This window comes from Triturus cristatus, chromosome 7 (genome assembly GCF_964204655.1).
Source record: "Triturus cristatus chromosome 7, aTriCri1.1, whole genome shotgun sequence".
NCBI classification, from domain to species: domain Eukaryota; kingdom Metazoa; phylum Chordata; class Amphibia; order Caudata; family Salamandridae; genus Triturus; species Triturus cristatus.
In genome coordinates this window covers 1,255,048,024-1,255,072,670 of record NC_140590.1, presented here as the reverse complement: position 1 = coordinate 1,255,072,670, position 24,647 = coordinate 1,255,048,024, and the positions used below count along the sequence as shown (strand labels likewise).

General features: G+C 47.2%; 1 protein-coding gene across 4 annotated transcripts in view; it reads left to right on the top strand.

The window, feature by feature from the left end:
* Window positions 1-24,647, top strand: part of SETD1A (SET domain containing 1A, histone lysine methyltransferase) — a 1,055,844-nt gene that overhangs the window by 692,229 nt on the left and 338,968 nt on the right. For all 4 annotated transcript variants that reach the window (XM_085618738.1, XM_085618739.1, XM_085618737.1 and 1 more), the window contains exon 13: window positions 18,448-18,511. In XM_085618738.1, coding sequence (XP_085474864.1) covers window positions 18,448-18,511 — 64 coding nt within the window. The remainder of the gene's footprint in view (window positions 1-18,447; window positions 18,512-24,647) is intronic.

The window sequence follows — 24,647 nt, the reverse complement described above, 5'->3', positions numbered from 1 at the left end:
TGCCTTTCACAAGATCACGACGAATCCACATGTATGGCCTGTGCCCGATTCGACACCGGCAGAATTATGCTCCACAAGCGGAGAATATCTTCCGAACAAGCTTTGGACTCCTACCGGATCCCGCTAAAGAAAAAGCTGCCAGCGGATTCGGAACCACTTCTTTACGAACGTCTCCATACCTCTTACCCAGATCCACAGTCCTTCTCTCCGACACCCTCCGAAACCGACGTTTTGGAGGACTACATGGGTGACGACGTCCCCTACCCCAGAGAGATGGACCCTGAAGGCCAACAGGACCCTGATCAGGCTTGGGATGACCCTGTAGACCCGGGTGCACCTATGGATACACAGGACACGCAGCTATATGGCGCGAAAACGTCCCCCACAGAGGACACTGCCGCATTCAACGCCCTCATTGAACGTGCTGCGGCCAATCATGGTGTGCAACTCCACTCTGACACAATCGAGGACGATTTTCTAATGGATACTTTCGCATCCTCAGAAAGGAATATCAAAACTCTACCCATGTTGAAAGGTGTCCTCAAACCAGCAAAGGACATTTTCAAAGAACCCACCAGGGCAAGAGTAATAAACCCCAGGATCGACAAGAAATATAGGTCGGCGCCTGGGGACCCTACGTACATTAGAGGCCAGTTGCCTCTGGACTCCATCGTAGTCGCTAATGCTCGCAAACGGGCGCACTCACAGACAACTGGGGATGCTCCTCCCCCGGACAAAGAGTCCAAGGTGCTAGAGACCTCCGGCAAACGGGTTGCAGCCCAGGCAGCTAACATATGGCGTATTGCCAATACCCAGGCGCTCCTAGCTCGCTACGATCGCGCACACTATGACACATTAGAAACCCTACTCCAACATCCCCCTGACCAATACAAAGAGGGAGCAGAGATCCTCATCAGGGAGGGACAACTCCTCACAAACGCATCCATTAAGTGTGCACTGGATGCCGCAGATACAGCTGCCAGAGCAATAAACACCAGCGTCATGTTACGACGACACGCCTGGTTACGAATCTCCGGATTCAAACCTGAGGTTCAAAATAACATTCGCAATCAACCGGTCAACCCCGACTACTTATTCGGACCAGAGGTTGACACCACCCTAGAAAAAATAAACAAGCATTTACAATGCAACGGTCTCGGCATTGGTAAAGTTAGAGCTATTGGCATTGCTCATGACATTATTTTTGTTAATGTTTTTGTTTTTAAAACATTTAAAGAAACGGCATTGTCATGAGCAATGCCAATAGCTCTAACTTTAACAATGCCGAGACCGTTGCATTGTAAATGCTTGTTATAATACTAAAAACATTGAAGCAGTGTTTGTGAAAAGGAGCAATCCGCAAATGTGGGCCACTTTTTGTTAGGGTGCCCTGGCCTAAACTACAAAAACTCCTACACAGGCCCATATGTAGGACTGGGGACGTGTTTCACTTGAGTTTCTAGAAATAAAACGTTTTTGCTTAAAAATGCCTGGAAGTAATTTTAGCCATTTAATCAAAAAAACTATAAAACTCTAGTAGGTAGGAAACTATAAGTCCTGGCATTCACTGCCAGGCAGTTGGAATGTTTTCATGGTTTTGTGTGTAAAAGCCATGCTGGCCGCAACTGTGTAATAATAAAATAGACGCTTGCTCCTAAATGTCAGGGTATAACTGACCGAGCGCCTCGGTGAGAGCTGGGTGCTTGTCTCCCTGGCAGTGGCGTTGCTGTCCTCTGTGTGGGGGAATGCTTTGCCATGCAGTACAACGATAAGCTTTTACAGCCCGACATGAAAGGGCACCGACGTGACAACGAACAAAAGCATCCACCCCCTCCTGCTTGCTGGGGGCAGGCCGAGCAAAGCAAACTTCACACAAAGCTGCTGCAGCTGAAGTGAGTCACAGAGACGCGAGGCAAATGCAGAGTAAAACAGTCTCAGGTTTTTGCCACTCATCCATTGACAATACAACTGATTTCCTGTAAAGGGTGATTCACACGAGGGACAGATGCGCGTGAGTCCCAGCGTTTAAAATGTGGGTGGAGGAACATTTTGTGTGTTAGTCAATTAACAGAGGGGGCAGAGCCTTATGCAGTGCTGACACCGAGCGTGGTGACTTATAGTTTAATCGCACAACTCTCAGGACCCTAGGCGCTAAATTCTCGAAAGGGGAGGACATTAGAAGTAGTTACTTATGGCTTTGGGCGCTGTTTGGGGTGGAAGCAGGAACGTTCCCCATACACAGAACAAGGAGCAGCAAGTAATGTTTCAGATGTGGGTATTGCGCCGGGATGGGGGTTATCTAGGCGCTTGTGCAGTACACGGAGATGAAATGGAGAGCGACAGGAAGCTATGACAGGTAATGTGGATTGAAGACTTGGCTGCCGCCCACCCAGGGGGGCACGAGCAGTAAAGCGGTGCGGATAGTTGGGCCACCCCCCTCCCCCCACAACAAGACGAAGTGAAGCAAGCAGCCGCAAACATTCAGCATACACTACCGTGTAGAATACATATTTTCTTTTGGGGTGGGGGGAGGGGGGTACAGGGTTGTCTCTACAGTGCGACATACAAGGATAGATACACCGATTTATGCAAGTTGACTTTCAGCACAGCGTAGTTTGAAACATAGCTTCGTGAGGGGAGTACTTTATACACTACGACATGCAGTGCGACTCATAGGAATGAATGCACAAGGAAGTTAACTGCGATTGGCTATGCGATATATTATGCAATATTCAATGCGACCTCTGTGCAGCCCGTTACACACACAGTGCATGAACAACTCATGCGAAAGTCAGGATTTAAACAGTTGTCATGATTATATTTTGCCAGGGGGCTGGCTACCTCACACATAAATGCATGTCCCAAGCGTGGGAACAAAACACGTATTTTAACACTTTCTCTCCAGACACCCGTGGGCCTTAACTTTATGAAATATCGGAACCCTCTGCGAGCATGGCTGCTGTGGGCGCAGTTCTGTCTTTTTGTATTTTTAATTTACATTTAGGCAGAAGACCTAGGCATTAAACAAATATCCCTGTTAAAGCCCCCCCCCCCGCCTCCCCGCCTACTCCTTACCTGTAATTGCACACCTGCCCGCGGAGCAGCAAGCCCTACCCGCCGGTATCAGGAGAACGAACGGAAAGTCGGACTTTGTTTTGGTGTCTTCTGCTTTGTTCACATGACTTTCCCCATTACCACCAAGCCCCGCCCACTGCAGTTAGCATTTCCTTAGGACCGCAGTTTAAAGGGTCCGCGCTGCCGATCGTGGGCCAGGGAGGAGACGCGTGTGATCTGATTACGGACGTCAAGGAGAGAAGTGATTTACTACCCACCCTTAACTCACCCAGAAAAAACATTTTGGTTAAATATGAGTGACGGGTGGACTTTACAGCGGTTTTCAAATGAATTGGCTGAAAAGGCACAGTCGACAGCCAGCGTTCAAAGACAGTTGTGGGGAGGGAGCTGGTATACGCAGGGCTTGAAGTTGGCTGGGTCTCTTCGGGTCTGGGACCCTTTAGTAATTCAAAACGTACATTGAAACGTGTGCTCATATTCTTGTCCTGTGTTGGGTTCTCGAATAGAGATACTACGTGTAAGCGGTTCCTCGCAACTCTACTACTGCTACTTCGGGTGTTGGAAAATACTACGTGTAAGCGGTTCCTCGCAACTCTACTACTGCTACTTCAGGTGTTGGAAAAGCGTCTGCAATTCACAGGGAAGGTAAAAAACATGGTTTTTAGGTCTCTACCCCCCCCTCCAAAAACAAGCCGAGGGCACCGGAAGACACCACCGCCTTTCTCCGAGGCACAGCAAAAATGCCTCGGAGAAAGGGAGCCTCATTTTCGGATTTGGGGGCGTGTTTTGCTGTTGTCTCCTCCCTGAGACTTCTCGCAAAAAACACGCCCCCCGATCCGAAAAAGACGGGGCTTCAACGGAGTGACTGACCTCTTCTCCAGTGGCTGGCCAGCATTTAAGAGGCCAGCCAATGGAGAACAGGAGAGAAGAGGGGCGGGTGCAAGCCCCTCTTCTCAAAGACATTAAATCTCTGGACTTCCGGTCTGCCGACCGGATGGTCCCGAGACCTAAAAAGGACACAGACACTGCAAAGTCCATGGGGGCTCTCCAAACGCAGGCCTTTCGGAGTGGCTCCTTTCGTCGCCCCGGAAATAGAGGAGCAGGTAGAGGACAGGGGTCACAGCAAACCTACAACAAGGGCAACACACAAAGTACCTACGATAAAAACACCCGGGTGGATATCGTGGCTCCAGCACAAAAGGCAGAGGACGCGGATACGGCAATACCAGGTCCTCCCCCAAGAACAAACAGTGACGCCCTCTCCCTTCCTCCCGACCACATAACACCTGTCGGGGGAAGGCTACAAAGGTTCCTGTCAACGTGGAACTCCATCACCACGGACAGGTGGGTCAAAGATATTATCAAACACGGTTACTGCCTAGAATTAACCTCCACTCCACCCACAATACCGCCAAAACACCGTCCTATGTCCTCAGAGCAATTAGCGCTATTACAGCAGGAAGTGCTAAGTATGCTGAAAAAAGGCGCAATAGAGGTCGTACCCGTCCACGAGCAAGGTACGGGGGTGTACTCCCTGTACTTCTTAATACCAAAAAAGGACGGGTCACTCAGACCAATACTAGACCTGAGACCCCTCAACCGCTACATTCTCTCAGAGCATTCCCACATGCTCACCCTACAACAAGTCCTCCCGCTTCTCAAACAGGGAGACTTCCTGGCCACGCTAGACCTCAAAGATGCGTATTTCCACATACCCATTCACCCCTCGCACAGAAAATATCTCAGGTTCACTATTCAAAGGCAGCACTACCAATTCAAGGTTCTTCCCTTCGGCGTGACAACAGCAACCAGGGTTTTCACAAAGTGCCTAGCTACTGTGGCTGCACATCTACGGAGGCAACACATTCACGTCTACCCTTACCTGGACGACTGGCTTGTTCAGGCAAAGTCAGCCCAGCAATGTGCCAGCCACATGTCCCGTACCATTCACCTTCTTCACAGTCTAGGGTTCTCACTAAATTACCCGAAATCACATCTCCAACCCGCACACGTACAACAGTACCTAGGTGCGACCATAGACACTCTGGCAGCCACAGCTCAGCCAAATTTAGTGAGGATCAACAGCATGCAAATGCTGATTTCCAAGTTCAAACCCCAACACTCCCTTCCCGCGCGAGTGTTCATGCAGTTGATAGGCATGATGGCCTCCTGCATTTTCATAGTCCCACACGCGAGACTACATATGCGCCCGCTTCAGGAGTGCTTAGCACGTCAATGGAATCAGGCTCACGGGCAACTAAAAGACCTAGTGTTGGTGAGCGGTCGGGCATACAACTCTCTGCATTGGTGGAATCCACAAAACCTTTGCAAGGGCCGACCGTTCCAAGAGCCTGTTCCACAAATAATACTGACAGCGGACGCGTCTCTCCAGGGATGGGGAGCTCATGTACTCAATTACACAGTGCAGGGACTATGGACAATACAACAAAAGAAGATGCACATCAACCTTCTAGAACTGATGGCAATCTTCCTGGCAATGAAAGCATTCAAAGTACACTTGTGCAACAAAGTCGTGTTGATCCGGACGGACAACATGACTGCCATGTACTACATACAGAAGCAGGGAGGAACACACTCTCCACAGTTGTCTCATCTGGCTCAGAGCATGTGGAAGTGGGCCATTCAGAGGAACATGTTCCTCATGGCGGAACACCTCCCCGGCAAGGACAACCAGATGGCGGATCTGTTCAGCAGACACAGCCACCAGATGCACGAGTGGGAGTTACACCCATCAGTACTCCAACCGTACTTCCAGCAGTGGGGGTCATCCAGAGATAGACCTATTCGCCACAAGCGAAAACGCAAAATGCCAAAGCTTTGCCGCCAGGTTCCCACATCCGCAGTCGCAGGGCAATGCGATATGGATGAAGTGGTCCGGCAGATTTGCGTACGCTTTTCCCCCAGCACCATTGATACCGCTGGTGGCACGCAAACTCAGACAACACTCACTAACACTCGTCCTGGTTGCTCCAACATGGGCACGCCAACCATGGTACACCACCTTTCTCGAACTTTCCGTGGTGCCGCATCAAAGGCTGCGGATCAAATCCGCGCATTTGACGCAGAACCATGGAGAGATTCAGCACCCAGATCCGCAACAGCTGAACCTGGCAATCTGGCTCCTGAAGTCCTAGAGTTTGGCTACCTAAACCTGCCACCTGACTGTATGGACATCATTAAGGAAGCTAGAAGACCCACTACCAGAGCTTGCTATGCAGCCAAATGGTAAAGGTTCGTCATTTATTGCAATAACAATGACATTAACCCGCTAAACGCATCCATCCAAAACATAATTTGTTACCTCTTACACCTATACCGATGCAATCTGGCATACACCTCAATACGTGTCCATTTGACCGCATTATCAGCCTATCTCCAGAACAGGCAGCACCTCTCTTTGTTCAGAGTGCCTGCCATCAAAGCATTCTTGGAAGGACTCAAACGTGTAATTCCTCCAAGCCACCCACCAGCTCCAATGTGGAACCTCAACTTGGTCCTCACACGCCTGATGGGTCCACCCTTAGAACCTCTACACTCATGCGAGATTCAATTCCTCACCTGGAAAGTAGCTTTCCTAGTAGCGATCACTTCTTTAAGGAGAGTTAGTGAACTCCAGGCACTAACCGTTCAAGAGCCATTCATACAGGTTCACGCCAACAGGGTCGTACTACGTACCAACCCCAAATTCATGCCCAAGGTGATATCGCAGTTCCACATGAATCAAACTATTGAACTGCCTGTTTTCTTTCAAAACCCACAAACTGTCGCAGAAAGAGCACTCCATACACTGGATGTAAAGAGAGCCCTCATGTACTATATAGACAGGACTAAAGTCTTTAGGAAAACAAAACAACTTTTCGTTGCCTTTGCCCCACACCACAAAGGTAACGCCATCTCCAAAGCAGGTATAGCCAGATGGATCGTTAAATGTATTCAAATTTGCTATCAAAAAGCTAAACGTACATTAACGATTCCCCCACGAGCCCACTCAACACGTAAGTTAGGGGCCTCCATGGCTTTCCTGGGAAACATTCCTTTGCATGATATATGTAGAGCAGCCACCTGGTCCACTACACATACATTTACCAAACACTATTGTGTAGATGTGCAATCCAAATAGCAGGCAGCTGTAGGACAGGCTGTTCTCAAAACTCTTTTTCAGACCGCTGCAGCTGGCACTGGTAGCCGCCGCTAATAGAGGGTACTGCTATATATTCTATGCACAGATATGAATTCAGCAGCCCACATGCCTCGAACTGAATATGCTACTTACCAGTATGCATCTGTTCTTGGCATGTAGGGCTGCTGACATTCATATCGCCCACCCTCCTCCCCGGCGCCTGTAGCAGCTGCAGCTCTCAGAATTACTGTAAGCATGGTCATCACTTTCTGTATCTACTCCATCACTGCCACAATGGCGAAAAACAATCTGAGGATGGAGAGGATGCCCATGCGCACTGTGGTCCAGGGGAGGAGTCACCTATCTCAGGATACTTCGAAGACTCTTCCAGGACAACAACGTGCAAACATCCGGACCCAACACTAGGCGGCGATCTATGCACAGATATGAATGTCAGCAGCCCTACAAGCCAAGAACAGATGCATACTGGTAAGTATCATATTCATTCCTACTCGACATCGAAGCCGAAGGATCCAAAAACCCGTTCGAAGGCTCCAGAGCAGAAATCTAAACCCCGCTCGGACCCGAACAAATCGGCGCCAAAAGCGGCTACTGAAGAGGAAGAACTTTTTCAATCGGATCCCATTGATCCGAAACAAAAAACTCTCCAAGTGGACCCCAAATCGGGACATGTGGTCAATGTTCCTCACAAGAAGAAGAAATTGGACACCCCACACATCCCTGCGGTGCCTGTAAAGAAAATAGACTGTGGCACTTCACCTTTATGACCCTCTTCTCCTGTTCTTCCTACTAAGCCTTTCTCTCCTCCAATTTCTCCCATACTTCCACCATACTCACCACCACTACAGGGTGATGTTGATTTAGGGGGTGGGGGAGGGAACAATGACCCTTTTACTGACCCGGATTACGACACAGACGTACCACAGGACGATTGGGATAATTTTGATGACCCAGTAGATCTTCCAGACCTTCCTGATCCCGATGCATACCCAACAAAGCCATCTCCCCCAGATGACAATATTGGTTTTAGTCAGCTTATAGACAGAGCTGCCCATTACCATGGTGTTCAAATGCATTCCGACCCCACAGAGGGGGAGTTCCTAATAGAAACCTTTGCACAGTCACAAAAGACTGTACAAACCTTACCAATGTTAAAAGGAGCCATTAAACACGCCCCAGACATATTCAAAGACCCTGTAAGGGCTAGAATCCTCAATCCCAGAATTAACAAAAAATATAAACCCGCTCCCTATGATCCCACTTACATCAAGGGTCAACATCCTTTAGATTCTCTAGTGGTGACCAACGGTAGAAAACGTGCTAACTCTCAGACCTCCGGTGATGCTCCACCTCCAGACAAAGAGTACAAATTATTAGATGCTTCGGGCAAACGAGTTTCTGCCCAAGTAGCTAATCTCTGGAGGATAGCCAATGTGCAGGCATTACTTGCCAGGTATGATAGGGCTCATTACGACCAGCTGGAAACCCTATTGCAGCATTTGCCTGATCAATATAAGACCAAGGCCAATGATCTGATTCAAGAGGGTAAATTAATAATTAATGCATCAATCAAGTGTGCCCTCGATGCAGCAGACACTGCATCTAGGTCCATTAACACTAGTGTGTTACTAAGGAGACATGCCTGGTTGCCCATTTCTGGCTTCAAACAGGAGGTACAAATAACTATCCTCAATCAGCTGTTCAATCGGGAACAACTTTTTGGCCCAGCTGTGGATACAGCTTTAGAAAAAATGAAAAAGGACACGGAGACTGCTAAATCCATGGGAGCATTACAGTCTCCATCTACACGAGGTTCCTTTCGATGCTCCTTCTATAGAGGCACATCCAAAAACATCAGTACAGACACTGCTTCTTCCTCCTACAAAAACCTCACACAAACATCCCCAACAAGGGATATTTTAGTGGTGGGTACAGGGGAAATGACAAAGGAAGAGGCCGAGGTAACAACAACTCGCGCCTCTCCCACTAATAAGCAGTGACTTTCCTCCACTCCCTCCAGACGGAGGGAGGGAGACTCTCACAGTTCCTACCTGTCTGGAATTCCATCACTACAGACAAGTGGGTAAGACAAATTATCCAGTATGGTTACTGCCTGGAACTTACAGCAACTCCACCCAACATCGTCCAATGTCCACGAAACATCTGACACTCCTCAAAGAGGAAGTTCTTTCGCTGCTTCAAAAGCATGCAATAGAACCAGTCCCCATACAACATCAAGGAACAGGAGTTTACTCTCTATATTTCCTAATCCCCCAAAAGATGGTACCCTAAGGCCAATACTGGACCTCAGACCTCTCAATCTCTACATACAGTCAGATACTTTTCACATGATCACTCTTCAACAGGTTCTTCCACTGCTTCAACAAGGCGACTTCCTTGCCACACTAGATCTCAAGGGCGCCTTCTTCCATATTCCCATACACCCTGCTCACAGGAAATACCTAAGGTTCACAGTGGATGGCCAGCATTATCAGTTCAAAGTCCTTCCATTTGGGGTGACCACAGCACCCAGGGTGTTCACAAAGTGCCTTTCAGTAGTAGCAGCACACTTGTGAAGACAACAAATCCATGTATTTCCATACATCGACGACTGGCTCATAAAAGCCAAGTCTTAAAACCAATGTGTTCACCACACTTATCAAACCATTCAACTGCTACACAACTTGGAGTTCACAGTAAACTACACCAAGTCACACCTTCAACCCTCCTACATACATCAGTATCTAGGAGCCACAATAGACACTTCCAAAGCTCTAGCATACCCCAATCCAGCAAGGATAGCCAGTATGCAAACCCTCATCTCCAAGTTTCAGCCCCAACACTCTCTTACAGCACGAGTGTTTATGCAGCTCATAGGAATGATGGCCTCTTGCATTTTCATTGTACCTAACGCAAGACTTCAGATGTGCCCTTTACAGGAATGCTTAGCACGTCAGTGGAACTAGGCTCAAGGTCAACTTACAGATCTGATGTTGGTGAACAGCCGCACACATCTCTCTCTGCAGTGGTGGAACACACAAAACCTTTCCAGAGGGCGGCCGTTCCTAGTGCCAGTTCCACAGATCGTGCTAACAGCAGACGCATCACTCACCGGCTGGGGAGCCCATCTCCTAAACCACACAATTCAGGGCAGGTGGACCACTCAACAAAAACTGTTCCACATCAATTACCTAGAATTACAGGCAATATCTCTAGCGTTAAAGTCGTTCCAAGCACATCTCCTCAACAAAGCTGTCTTAGTCCATACAGACTATATGACAGCAATGTATTACATACAGAAACAAGGATAAACACATTCTTTGCAGCTATCTCACCTAGCGTAAAGTATATGGAGCTGGACCATTCCACAAAACATATATCTTCTGCCAGAACATCTTCCAGGATTGAACAATCAGATTGCGGATCTGTTAAGTCGTCAGACTCAACAGGTACACGAATGGGAACTTCATCCGCAAGTTCTTCAACCCTTCTTCCAGATGTGGGGCCAACCAGACATAGATCTGTTCGCCACACATGCAAACGCAAAATGCCCAACCTTCGCCGCCAGGTTCCCACACCCGTTCTCCAAGGGCAATGCGATATGGATGAACTGGTCAGGCAGATTTGCGTACGCTTTTCCGCCACTCCCGCTCATTCCACAAGTAGTACGCAAGCTCAAACAACAATCTCTCAAGATGATCCTAGTTGCTCCAACATGGGCACAGGAACCATGGTTCACAACATTACTCGTACTCTCAGTAGTTCCACACCACAAATTACGTCTCTCCTCAAAGCTGCTAACGCAGAACCATGGAGAGATAAAGCACCCAGATCCAGCACAACTGTATCTAGCGATCTGGCTCCTGAAATCCTAGAGTTCGGTTACCTTAACCTCCAGCCAGACGCCCCACTACTAGAGCTTGCTATGCAGCTAAATGGAAAAGATTTGTCATTTACTGCAAAAATAACAAAATTGACCCATTAGATGCTTCAGTTCAGAACATTATCTGCTATTTGATACATATACAAAGATGCAATCTGGCATACTCTTCAATAAGATTACATCTGGCTGCCCTTGCAGACTACCTACAAAACAGACAACATTTATCTCCCGAGGGGGGAGGCTTCACTTCAGCCGAGGGGGCAGGCTTCCCTTCAGCCGAGGAGGTAGGCTTAAGCGAAGTCATTGTTTAGGGCACCCGCTATCAGAGCCTTCATGGAAGGCCTTAAAAGGATAATTCCACCCAGACTGCCACCCTCTCCAGTGTGGAACATAAACATTGTTCTTACTAGACTGATGGGTCCCCCATTTGAGCCTTTACACAAATGCGAATTACAATTCCTTACATGGAAAGTAGCTTTCCTTGTCGCAATCACCTCTCTCAGAAGAGTAAGTGAGATCCAGGCTTTAACCATAGAAGAACCATTCTTACAAATACATCGTAACAAGGTGGTTCTTAGGACAACTCCAAAATTCCTTCCCAAAGTAATCTCTGTTTTCCACCTTAATCAATCAGTAGTTAACAGTATTTTTCCAAAACCCTGATTCGGTAGCGGAAAGAGCTCTTCACACACTCGACGTCAAAAGAGCTTTACTTTACATAAACAGGACTAAAGCCTTTAGGAAAACAAAGCAACTGTTTGTAGCTTTCTCTCCATCTCATGAAGGGAATCCGATTTCCAAAGTCGGAATTGCCAGGTGAATAGTAAAATGTGTTCAAATATGCTATCAGAAAGCAAAATGTATGTTAACAATTCCCCCTAGAGCGCATTCAACACGCAAACTAGGGGCTTCCATGGCATTCTTAGGGAACATTCCCCTAGAAGACATTTGTAAGGCAGCAACATGGTCTTCCACACACACCTTCCCCAAATACTATTGTGTACATGTGCAGGCAAAGCAACAAGCTTCTGTAGGCCAAGCTGTTCTTAAGACACTTTTTCAAACCACTGCAACTGATACAGTCGACCGCCGCTAGGGGAGACACTGCTGTACAGTCCATGCACGGAGTGTGAATTCTGCAGCTCATATGCCTCGAATGGAAAAAGCTACTTACCAGTATGCATCTGTTCTTGGCATGTAGAGCTGCAGAGATTCACACGCCCACCCACCTCCCCGGAACCTGTATCTGTTCCAGTGTTATCTTAATTAGATACATTCTCATGGACATCTTTCTGTTTCTTACAAACTCCATAATTTCCCTTCATGGCAAAAAACAAACTGAGGATGGAGTCGATGCCCATGTGCACTATCATCAAAGGGAGGAGTCACCTATCTTGTGACTACAAAAGACTTCTTCCAAGACAACAACAAGGTGCAAGCATCCGAGCCCAACACCAGATGGCGATCTATGCACAGTGTGAATCTCTGCAGCTCTACATGCCAAGAACAGATGTATACTGGTAAGTAGCATTTTCCTTCCCTCTACGTCCCTCCGCGATTGTACGATATTGCGCTCTATGGCCTGAGTTCATTTCTCCTCCACTTTCCGGATGGCATATTGCTAATGTGCGGGGATTTTAACATGGCACACTGTGATGAGAGTACCTCCGCATCCCTGCCAGATGAGGCCCCCTCGTCGCCCGCTGGATGACTTCCTGTTGGCTCTTGGCCTCGTGGCTACATGGTGCTTCCTCAATCTGACATCAAAACAAAACACGTTCCACTCAGGTGCACATAGTAGTCTTTTCTGCATTGATTATAACTTAACCCTGGCACACCATCACCCCCACTTCCGGGAGGTTCACCGCTTGGCAAGGGGTATCACTGATCATTCCCCAATATGGGCGGTCTATAGCCTTGAAAACTGACTTGCCCGCCGAGGAATAATACTCCAATCTTTGGTACCTCAAGATACCTTGTATCCATGAACGCCTTTGTGAAGCAATGGAACACTACTTTACTGAATCCTCAGTAGACTCTGCACAAACTCGATGGGCGGCATAGAAGGTATTTATTAAGGGACATGGCCACTTGATCATTGTAGGACATAAAAAGGATAAAAGGGCTCAATTTGAGACACCTGAGTGTGAGATCTTGGAGTTGGAATCTAAGCTTACTGATCAGGAGCAAGAGGGTGTCCAACACACTTTAAGGCTAAAGCTAAAGGAATACAGAGATACTGCATCGGATGGGGCCAAGACTAGTCACCGGGCAACCCAGCACCGCCTCTATAAGGTAGAAGACAGGACTGGGAAGCTCCTGACTTGGCTTGACAAACGAGAGAGGGCAAATCAGTTCTTCAGTCCTCCTTCATCGAATTTGAGGAGGCAAGGTTCAGGGTCGCCCCTAAATACTAGATTTAGGGGCTTCAAAGGGATGTGCATGTCGGGACCAATAGGTCCCTTTCTTGTTGTGTATACACCCCCTATTATGCCACTCTCCAGTGAGAGGGGACATGAGCCTCTTCCTAATTGGCTGAGTCCCCTCATCTTCAAGATGGAGGGGACTCAGATGTGTGCTTCACCTCACCTTCCCCACCTGAGGGGCGTGGTTGGCATAGGTGGGCACACCTCTCTTCCTCTCTTGGATTTCCTGCTGATTCTCCTTCCCAAAGTAGGGGTCAGAACTGGTGGGAACCAGTTGCTGGGGTCAGCAAAAGACAGGGACAGCGTCCAAAGGCGGCAGACCTTTGAAGCTTCCCGTTTCGTGGACCCAGCCCATCCCTGGGGGAGGAGGCATGACACCTCTGCCCAGGATGGACTTTGTTTCTGGACCCAGAGAGCGAAGGCTCTCAACCTAGTGGTCCAGAAACCTGTCTGGTGCTGGCAGATGGTGGGCAGCCATTCCGGAACCACACCAGGGCTGGTCGATTTTCATGGGACATCTAAGATGCCCTCCAAGTGCTTTTTAACATTAAATCCCACACTGGCATTAGTGTGGGTTTAATGTGCTGAGACGTTTTCTACCAAACTTCCCAGTTTTTAGGAAAGCCATTGTGTAGCTGTGGAGTTCGTGGTGACCAACTCTTTCACAATAAACTCTTTATAGTTTTATTAGACTTAAAATGTCTAAGAATCGACTTAGACACTGTATGGGTACAGGTCTTATGTCTCTGTACCTTCACCTTAGGGCATCCTGTTAGAGGGGTGATACCTAGGCCTTAGGCTGTGGATTGCAGGCATGGCACAGAGGGATGTGTGCCATGTCGACTCTTCACTTTTCTCTGCACCAAAACACACAACCTGCAGTGTGTGCGTGTTAAGGTGCAGGGCCGCTAAGGGTGGCACAAAAGGTGCTGCAGTCCCTTGCGACCTTCCCTGATCACAGTGCCCTTGGTACCTTTTGAAAGTAGCTTACCTGTGGCCACGGAGGTGCCAATTGTGGATACAAAGGTACAGTCTTGGGAAAGAACACAGGCCCTGGGAACCTGATTGGCAGGGACCCAGGGTACATCAAGTCAGGTTGCATCAAATGTCAGGCAAGGGAGGTGGGGGATCATGCAAAAAGGGTCACTTTGCTACAGTAGTGCAGGGCATCTTCAACCAGTGTGAATCACCCAGGCCTGATCTGTTCGCCACCATCAAGAGTGCACATAGTTTTGTGTCTTGGAGGTCCCTCAAAGGCTTCCATCAGATGCATTCTGTTTGAAATGAGTCACACAGCTCTGGTACGCATTTCCTCCCAGAGGCGTTTTAAGGCATATGCAAAGTGGGCTCTATCCCAGAGCCCCCACCTTTCAAAAGGCCCCCTCATTAGGCTTGTGTGGCAGTCCTAGACTGTATAAAGATTTCAAATAACCAATTTGTTTTCTTATGGTGTTGGCCAGCCAGAGAGAAGCTGTTTGTTGCAGGGTTGTGCCCAGATGTTAATTGGCCAAGGGAGAGATGTTGATTGGCCAAGGGAGAGGATTGTCCATTATCTCACCATAGTTGAGGTTGTGAATGAGCTAAAAAAGTATCATTCAGATTTGTTCTGAGTAGGGGGCCCAAAATATGTTCAGCCCTGGGCCCTGAAAATACTTAAGATGTCCCTGTTTCCACAGCTAACTCTCCCACCTCGAGGTCTGAGTAAACTAATGGCTGACCAAGCCCAGGTCATCTTGATTGACCTAGGCTGGGTGCAGAGTGCCCGAGCAGTTGTTTGGCAATGATCTGGGTACACCTTCGGGAGGACCACCTTTCTCACCAACAGGGCAGATCCACGCACCCCACCATCTGCAACCTACACCTCCCTGTGTTTAGCGGCGTAAGTTGAATGTATTCTGTATCCCGACCAAGGTGGCGAATGTGTCAGCCTTATGTCGGACAAACTTCATGATGTCCATGTGCACTGAGCTCTGCTCGGTCACTTCTGGGGTGGCATGGAGTCACAGCGAAACACCAGACCACCATCTAGCGGCACGAGTGATCATTGCGGGTAAAATTCTCTGGATCCATGCTGGTGCATGGGCGAATAGTCAAGATGAGAAATCTGCGGTTTGGAGCATTACTGAGAGTAAGTAACTTGTTCTTTGCCAATATTTGAAGAGCCTTGGTTATTGGTCTGAGGCGACCCTCGCAACCTGTTGAACTATCAGCACAGTTATTTTGTGGTTCCAGGGGTAGATGTGGTGGTAGGAGATAAGGCCACCATCAAATACAGAAGTCGTTGTCCTCTTCAACTCCTTCCACTGCCAAACCACTTTACTTTCACCTTCTGCTCTGCTGCCATCTAAGCCTCTAAAGAGCAGGATTCAGTGTTATCTTCACAGCTCCCTTTCTAGACTCCTCCATCCCACATTCCTCTAGTTTTTGTTCAGATGCCAACAGATCATAACAGTGTTCTCTCCATCGAATTTCTTATGTTTCTTGTCAGCATTGTAATCATGATGGGCCCTATTGAAAGGGAGCTGGGAGTATATATTCCCTATACCTCCTGTTCCCCAAGGAGGGCATTGTGTAGACCCTAGGCTTTTGAAGAAGTTCAAAATTACACTAGCCCACAACTGGTTGAATTGGAGCCCAAAGGCTGGTTGATACAATTATTTGGCATTATTGCCTGGAAACTTTGCAGCCTGGTCTCCACTGACTAATTTGCTAGTCTTGTTTTTTGGTGCCACACCATTAGCAGAGCAACAAGTGAGACATCATAGAAAGAAAGCTAAATTGCACCCCATAGGCTGTCATTTCTTCCATCAGGTATAATCGTACCTGAACAGCTGTTGCCTTAACGTTTTTTTAGAGGTGCACCTCCGAAAGTGAAACAACTTTTTGACTACATGATCATTAGTGAGTGTTCTGCATGGGAGTGATTGGTATCAGTGTGCAGATAACAATTCCTACACCGGTGACATGCCCCATGTTTCAGTGCAAGATCCAAAACAAAGAAGGAGTTCTCACTTCTGCATTTGTTGTATCTGAGTATTTTTCTAGATTCTTCCTGTGACTGCATCATGCTTTCCAGCCTCCACAATGGTCTGCTTTTCAACCTTACAAAAACATTGTTAGCAAATTCTGAAGGAGTTCAGCACACTTGCAACTAATTCCTGGTACACACTACATTGGAAAATATTTTGGGTGTGTTGACTGTCCTGTTTGCCATAACACCCTTAACATGTGAAATTGAGGCCTTATTGGGACATCTGGTATATTTGACACAGGGATGCCTGCAGTGCAGTTCTTTTTCGTTCCCATTTTGATGATTGCTGCAATTCGAATATTGCTTACTTGTATAACCTTTTTAGATCTTGTCTATTTACAGCTTTAGCTCTTTGTTATTGGAGACGTATTGTTTTCAATACATTAAAATGCATACATATAGTAGGCATGGATCAGCCCCTTGTCCTTTTTTTGGGTGAATTCCTTGTCTATCTCATTTCCCTGCTTCTTGTTCAAAGGCTTTCCTTCCTATTCTTTTTGTACCTCTTCTGGAGCATTTCTTTACCAGGTCTTGATTAATGACTTGTGTCCTTCTGCTGACATCCGGAACAATTTTTAAATTAATTTTTAGCACTTTTGGCAGCACATGCCTCTCCTAAGTCTCTTTACCATTGCTCATCGCTCCTCCTTCATTTTTTTTAACTTACCTTTTTTTAACGTGAATTGTTTTGGTGATCTCCAGCTGTACATCGCTACTGGACCGCTTGCTTCATGCATGTTCTCTCTACTACGGTTGCAGTTGTGTGTGCTGAACAAATTGGAAGGCAGACTATCACATCAACCCTTGTGAGGTAGCCTGTTGGGGTGCACCCGCTTGGTTAATATGCAGACAGGTTTCTAAATGGGCACAAGTTCCATTCCACTTAAATGCACAAATTCTACACAGTGTGTGCTTAAGGAAAGGCAAGGAACCCAGTAATGGATGATTGGTCGAACCATAACAGAGATGACTAGTAGACAGCCGTCACCACAGGGATTCATGTAAAAAGATCTTCATCTACACCTTTTAATCCATGACCACCTCCAGTTACTCCATAGCCTTGTAAGAGGGAGTGGTTGCTGCCTTTCTTGTAGCTTTGGGGGAGAGGGGGGATTGATGGATTGTACTACTTTTCAGAAGATCTGCCGTTGAGTACAGCTTGATAAAAGCACTGCAGTAGGTTCTTAATGTAAAGCAGTTGAAGAAATTTGATGGAACAGTGTGAAGCAGGTTTCAAAGCCATGGAGAGGATTTTGGTCTGAACAGAACAATATCTCTGCTTTTGTTGTTTCTTGGGATGAAGTCATACCTGTATACCGCAGGAAACTGCATAGCTCTTATGTTACTTGTTGGAAGAGTGCCCTTGAACTGCATTGTTCAGTTCATCCATTAACTATTGCACTGTAATAAATGTGTATTTTTCCTTTGTGGGTAGGCATAGAGTGTTGGGATATGCAGGCCATATTTAGGAGGCATGGGCTCCAGGAGAGCCAAGAATATTTGATCTCATTCCAATTTACCATTGTGGAATATTGATGAAGTCTACTAGTTAAATTCATTATAAATTCTTTTATAGCTGTTTTGGGACAACAGGGTACAGTCGAGGAAGTCTGAATTTCTATCTGATTGCAGATAAGGCAAATTAAAAAATAAAAACCAGTGAGTGAGTGTGGTGTTTGCACCTGAGCATGTGTATATTTCTTTATCTGTGTATGTCTGGCTTTTCTGGACCTGAGGCTCAGCCAAGGGTATTTCATGGCAATTATTTCAGTTTTTGCTGCCATAGTTTCTGTAGATTTTTTTGTGTGTCTAGTTATGCATCTGTCAGAACATTTTAACTTTATTTCACAAGTGTATTATTCTGTTAAAGGAGGATGAGGAAGATGATGAGAAAGATGAAGACCTAGACATAAGTGATAAAGAGGAGTCTGAAGGTGAGATTTCCTTTTTGTTCGCAAAGGTATTTCCTTTTCTTTTCTTTTTTTTTTAAATTCGGTATTCCACTAGAACCACTCAGCTAATAATCTTTGTGTATATGTAGAATGTGATGCTTCTCCTTTTCCGGTCTTGATTTTAAATTAGGTTAACTGGCCACTAAATGCTGCATACAACAAAATATGTATTTTTAACTCCAGCTGATCAGAAGTTATGAAATCGGAGAGAGCAAGAATGTGTCTCCCTGCCTGGTGCTTTGCAAAACTAAACAGTCTCTTTTCAGAATCAATCCCAACCAACATAGGGAGCGCTGCAAAATATTGCATCTTGTGTCTAATAGTGCAAGTCACTCCATCTTGATAGATACGTCTTCATTGTCAATTATTACAGAGAACCCATAACATTGAATTCCAAAAATGTTTTTATTGTCCCCGCTTAAATTTCCAGCCCAGCCAACGCGTTTCATCCTTCCAAGAGGGTTTCATCAGGGTCTGTGCCCCTTGTTGCAGCACCGGCCCAGGGAGAGGCAGAGGGCAACAGACGGTCCTGTCCAGACGCGGCACATTGCCTCACTTCTATAGGTTGACAGGCAAGGGGGATCCTTGCAGCACCCTCTTGGGGGAGGAGAAGGAGTAGGGGGTTGCAATTGACCCAACCTGGGTGAGACTTAAGTCAGGGAATAACATGTTTGGGGATTCAACGTGCTGTATGAAGAATCATCTATCATGATGGACTGACTTGTACTGTTGGGACCAAAGTTACAATGAACTATTGATTGTTCATGCGAGATTTAGCAGCACTTCCTATGTTGGTTGGGATTGGTTTACAAATGGTCGGTTTCATGTGCAATAGGACCCAATGAGGTGAAGCGCGATCACTTTAAATTGTTTAACTTCTATTGGTTGTGCGGTACTGTGGGGCCATTACTGCTCACTTTGAAGTTTTGTAGTCCCTCTTTAGCTTGAAGTTAATAGTTGTCCATGGGCTTCACAAAAGGTGGCACTTTTTCAAGGTAGTGTAAAATTACCATTTGATGGATTGTTGAAGGGCTTTTGTGTGCCAGAGGAAAAAAATGACTGTTCGAGGCGTATGAGCTGCAGATCACACACTTAGGATAGTAGATCGCCATCTGGTGTTGGGCTAAGATGCTTGCAGGTTGTTGTCGTCTTCGGAAGAAGTCTTTGGTCACGAGATAGGTGACTCCTCCCTTGGACGACAGTGCGCATGGGCATCAACTCCATCGTTAGATTGTTTTTTTTCCGCCATTGGGTTCGGATGCAACTTTTCCGCTCCGCTTGGAAATATCAATTCCAAGCTTTTCGAAGCGCAAAACTTCACACAAAACATCGAAGCACCTTCATTCTCGACATCGATTTCCGCGGCTCGATTCCGGACGTCGACACAGGCCGCTGGGCCTATCCACGCCGTGAGGCCTACAGCTCATGGAAAGGACGCCTTTCAAAATATGCCCCCAGTGTAGAGCAAAATTTCCGCACAGTGACCACCATAAAGTCTGCAACCTGTGCCTATCACCTGAACACGACGAGTCCAGCTGTCCAGCCTGCGCATCCTTTCGATCCAAAAAGACCATTCGAGATCGAAGGGCTCGACGACACATCATGGCACAGAGCACAGCTCCGGAACCAGAGGACATCTTTGATGAAGGCCCTGATGTCCCGGAAGATTCCGAAGATCTACAAATAATTTCCGAAGCAGACGACTCAGACGACCCCATCACTCCTGGGCAACATGTGAGTACTACTGCCCCTGCCCCAACCCCACCAAAACCCAAAGGCATTGGTCAAGACTTCGCCTACTGGCCCCAGCCGAGACCGAAAACATTCTTCAGAAACCCCGCCTCCGGGCTCGGCTCCGAAGAAACATAAGCCTTCCGGTAGCTCGGGACCGAGCAAACCGCATGTCATTGTCCAACCGGCACCCTTGGCACCGAAGACAAAAGACCACTCGGCACCGAAATCGGCTCCAACGCCTTCGGCCCCGACAACACCAAGGCCAATAGATAAACCGGCACCGAAGGTTCCCAAGCCTACAGATACACCTTCGGCTCCGAAACCGACATCTGCACCGAAACCATAATCGGTACCGAAACCAACGGCTAAGGACTCTCATACACCTCCTAAAGCCAAACAATCCACCGATCAACCAAAACCTCGATCGGAACCGAAAGAATCAGTACCAAAGACTGTTCCTGAAGAACAAGAACTTTTTCATCCAGATCCCATCGACTCAAGGCGGAAAAAGATTTATATCAACCCCAAGACTGGACATGTCACCGCGGTGCCCTGTAAAAAACGGAAACTTGACACACCACCTGCCCCAGTTCCTGTAAACAGGAAGGACTCTGCAACATCCCCTATGCCTCCTTCCTCTCCTATACTGCCTCCTATCCCACCCCCTCTGCCTACACCACCCTTACCTACACCACCTCCATAGGATGATGATGATGACCTAGGGGGTGGGGGTGACCCTAATAATCCATTCACGGATCCAGACACCTCCCCACTGGATGATTGGGCATTCCCTCTACCAGACATGCCTGACCCTCAGCCATATCCCTCAAAACCATCGCCTCCTGATGATCACCTGGGGTTTAGCCAATTATTAAATAGATCGGCAGTTTACCACGGCGTCACAATGCACTCAAACGCACCAGAGGAAGACTTCCTATTAGACACTTTCGAACAATCTCAACAGTCGGTACAAATTCTGCCCATGATTAAAGGAGTCATAAAACACGCCCCTGAAGTATTTAAAGACCCCGTTCGTGCCAGAGTTCTCAACCCAAGGATAGAAAAGAAATACAGGCCTGCCCCTGAAGATCCTAATTACATCAAAGGGCAACTCCCTTTGGATTCATTGGTCATTTCCAATGCTAGGAAACGCGCCAACTCCCAAACCACAGGAGATACACCACCCCCAGACAAAGAATCCAAACTGTTAAAAGCCTCTGGCAAAAGAGGAGCAGCACAAGCCGCTAATCATTGGCGTATTGCCAACACCCAAGCCCTACTAGCACGCTACGACAGGGCCCACTACGATCAATTAGAGACTCTCTTACAACATCTGCAAGACCAATATAAAACCCAAGCAAATGACCTTATCCAGGAGGGAAAACTTATTTCAAATGCAGCAATTAAATGTGCGCTTGACGCCGCAGACACCGCCTCTAGAGCAATTAACACAAGTGTGCTCCTTCGACGACATGCCTGGCTATGCATTTCAGGCTTTAAGCCAGAGGTACAAACTACCATACTTAGTCAGCCATTCAATCAGGAACAGCTCTTTGGGCCAGCAGTAGACACTGCCCTTGAAAAAATGAAGAAGGACACAGACGGATAAGTCCATGGAAGCATTACAGTCTCCCCAACCACGTGGCTCCTTTCGGCGCTCCTTCTATAGAGGAGCCTCCAAAAATATGGGAGCGGACACCTCCTATACATTCCAAACCGCTACACAAACATCCCCCAGTAGAGGATATTTTAGAGGCGGATACAGAGGAAACAACAAGGGGCGAGGTCGAGGTAATAACAACACTCGTACCTCCCCTGCCACAAAACAGTGACTTTCCTGCACTCCCCCCAGACCATTCCACTCCGGTCGGGGGAAGAATAAAACAGTTCCTACCTGTCTGGAACTCCATCACAACAGACAAGTGGGTAAGACAAATTATCCAGTATGGTTACTGCCTGGAACTCACAACTACCCCTCCCCCCCCCCCCCCCCCCCTACATACCACCCAAACAGCATTCCATGTCACCAGACCATCTTACGCTCCTCAAACAAGAGGTTCTCTCATTGCTTCAAAGACACGCAATAGAACCAGTTCCCTTAGAACATCAGGGTACAGGGGTATACTCACTCTACTTCCTAATCCCCAAAAAGGACGGGACTCTAAGACCAATACTCGACCTCAGACCCCTAAATCTGTATATCAACTCAGATCAATTCCATATGATCACTCATCAATAAGTGCTCCCACTACTGCAACAAGGCGATTTCCTTGCCACACTAGATCTCAAGGCCGTCTACTTCCACATTCCCATACATCCTGCCCACAGGAAGTATTTAAGGTTTGTGGTGGACGGACAACACTACCAGTTTACAGTCCATCCATTCGGGGTAACAACCGCACCCAGAGTATTCACAAAATGCCTGGCAGTAGTAGCAGCACATCTCAGAAGGCAACAAATTCATGTCTTCCCCTATCTAGACGACTGGCTAATAAAAGCCAAGTCATTCAACAAATGTGTTCTACACACTCACCAAACCATCCAAATCTTACACAACTTGGGATTCACAATAAACTATCCCAAATCTCATCTCCAACCCTCTCACATACATCATTATCTACGAGCCACCATAAACACCCCCACAGCCCTAGCATATCCCAGCCCAGCCAAGATAGCCAATATACAAGCTCTTATCACAAAATTCCAAATCCAACACTCTCTTCCAGCAAGAGTGTTCATGCAACTCATAGGCATGATGGCGTCGTGCATCTTCATTGTGCCTTATGCAAGACTTCAAATGCGTACCTTGCAAGAATGTCTAGCACGTCAGTGGAACCAGGCTCACGGACAACTTACAGATCTGGTGTTGGTGGACAGCCGCACACATCGCTCTCTGAAATGGTGAAACATAACAAACCTCTCCAAAGGGCAGCCGTTCCTAGAGCCTCTTCCACAGATAGTGCTGACAACGGACACATCGCTCACAGGATGGGGAGCCCATCTCCTGGGCCACACCACTCAGGGCAAATGGACCACTCAACAGAAAGTGCTCCATATCAATTACCTGGAACTGCTAGCAGTGTTCCTAGCACTAAAATCATTCCAACTACATCTCCAGAACAAAACTGTCCTCATCCGGACAGACAACATGACTGCCATTTATTACATACAGAAACAAGGAGGCACACATTCTCTTCAGCTGTCCCAGCTCGCACAGAACATTTGGAGATGGGCCATTCCCCAGAAAATATACCTACTTGCAGAACACCTTCCAGGGGTTCACAATCAAATTGCAGATCTGTTAAGTCGACAAACTCAACAGATCCATGAATGGGAACTACATCCCCAAGTCCTACTGCCCTTTTTCCAACAATGGGGCCAACCAGACATAGATCTGTTCGCCACACACGAAAACGCAAAATGCCCAACCTTCGCCGCCAGGTTTCCCCACCCGGAGTCAAAGGGCAATGCGATATGAATGAACTGGTCAGGCAGATTTGCGTACGCTTTTCCGCCTCTCTCACTCATTCCATTAGTGGTACGCAAGCTCAGGCAACAGTTTCTCAAACTGATCCTAGTAGCTCCCACATGGGCACGCCAACCGTGGTTCCGAACACTACTGGAACTCTCGCTAGTTCCACATCAAAAACTGCATCTCTCCCCGTCCTTATTAACCCAGAACCATGGAGAAATCAGACACCCAGATCCAGGTCAACAGAACCTGGCGATCTGGCTCCTGAAGTCCTAGAGTTCAGTTACCTCAACCTGCCACCAGACTGCATGAATATTATAAGAGAGGCCAGAAGACCTACCACTAGAGCCTGCTATGCTGCAAAATGGAAAAGATTTGCCATTTACTGCACTAATAATAATATAAACCCACTGGATGCATCCATCCAGGACATCATTTGCTACTTACTGCATTTGCAAAGATGTAATTTGGCATACTCATCCATACGTCTCCACCTAGCAGCATTAGCAGCCTACTTACAAAATAGACAACACTTGTCACTCTTTAGAGTACCTGCGATCAAAGCCTTTATGGAAGGACTAAAAAGGATTATTCCTCCCAGATTACCACCCTCTCCAGTGTGGAATCTAAACATTGTTCTTACAAGGCTCATGGGACCCCCATTTGAACCTCTGCATAAATGCGAACTACAGTTCCTCACATGGAAAGTGGCTTTCCTTTTTGCTATCACATCCCTCAGAAGGGTAAGTGAGATCCAGGCTTTAACCATACAAGAACCATTCCCATACATCCTGCCCACAGGAAGTATTTAAGGTTTGTGGTGGACGGACAACACTACCAGTTTACAGTCCATTCGGGGTAACAACCGCACCCAGAGTATTCACAAAATGCCTGGCAGTAGTAGCAGCACAT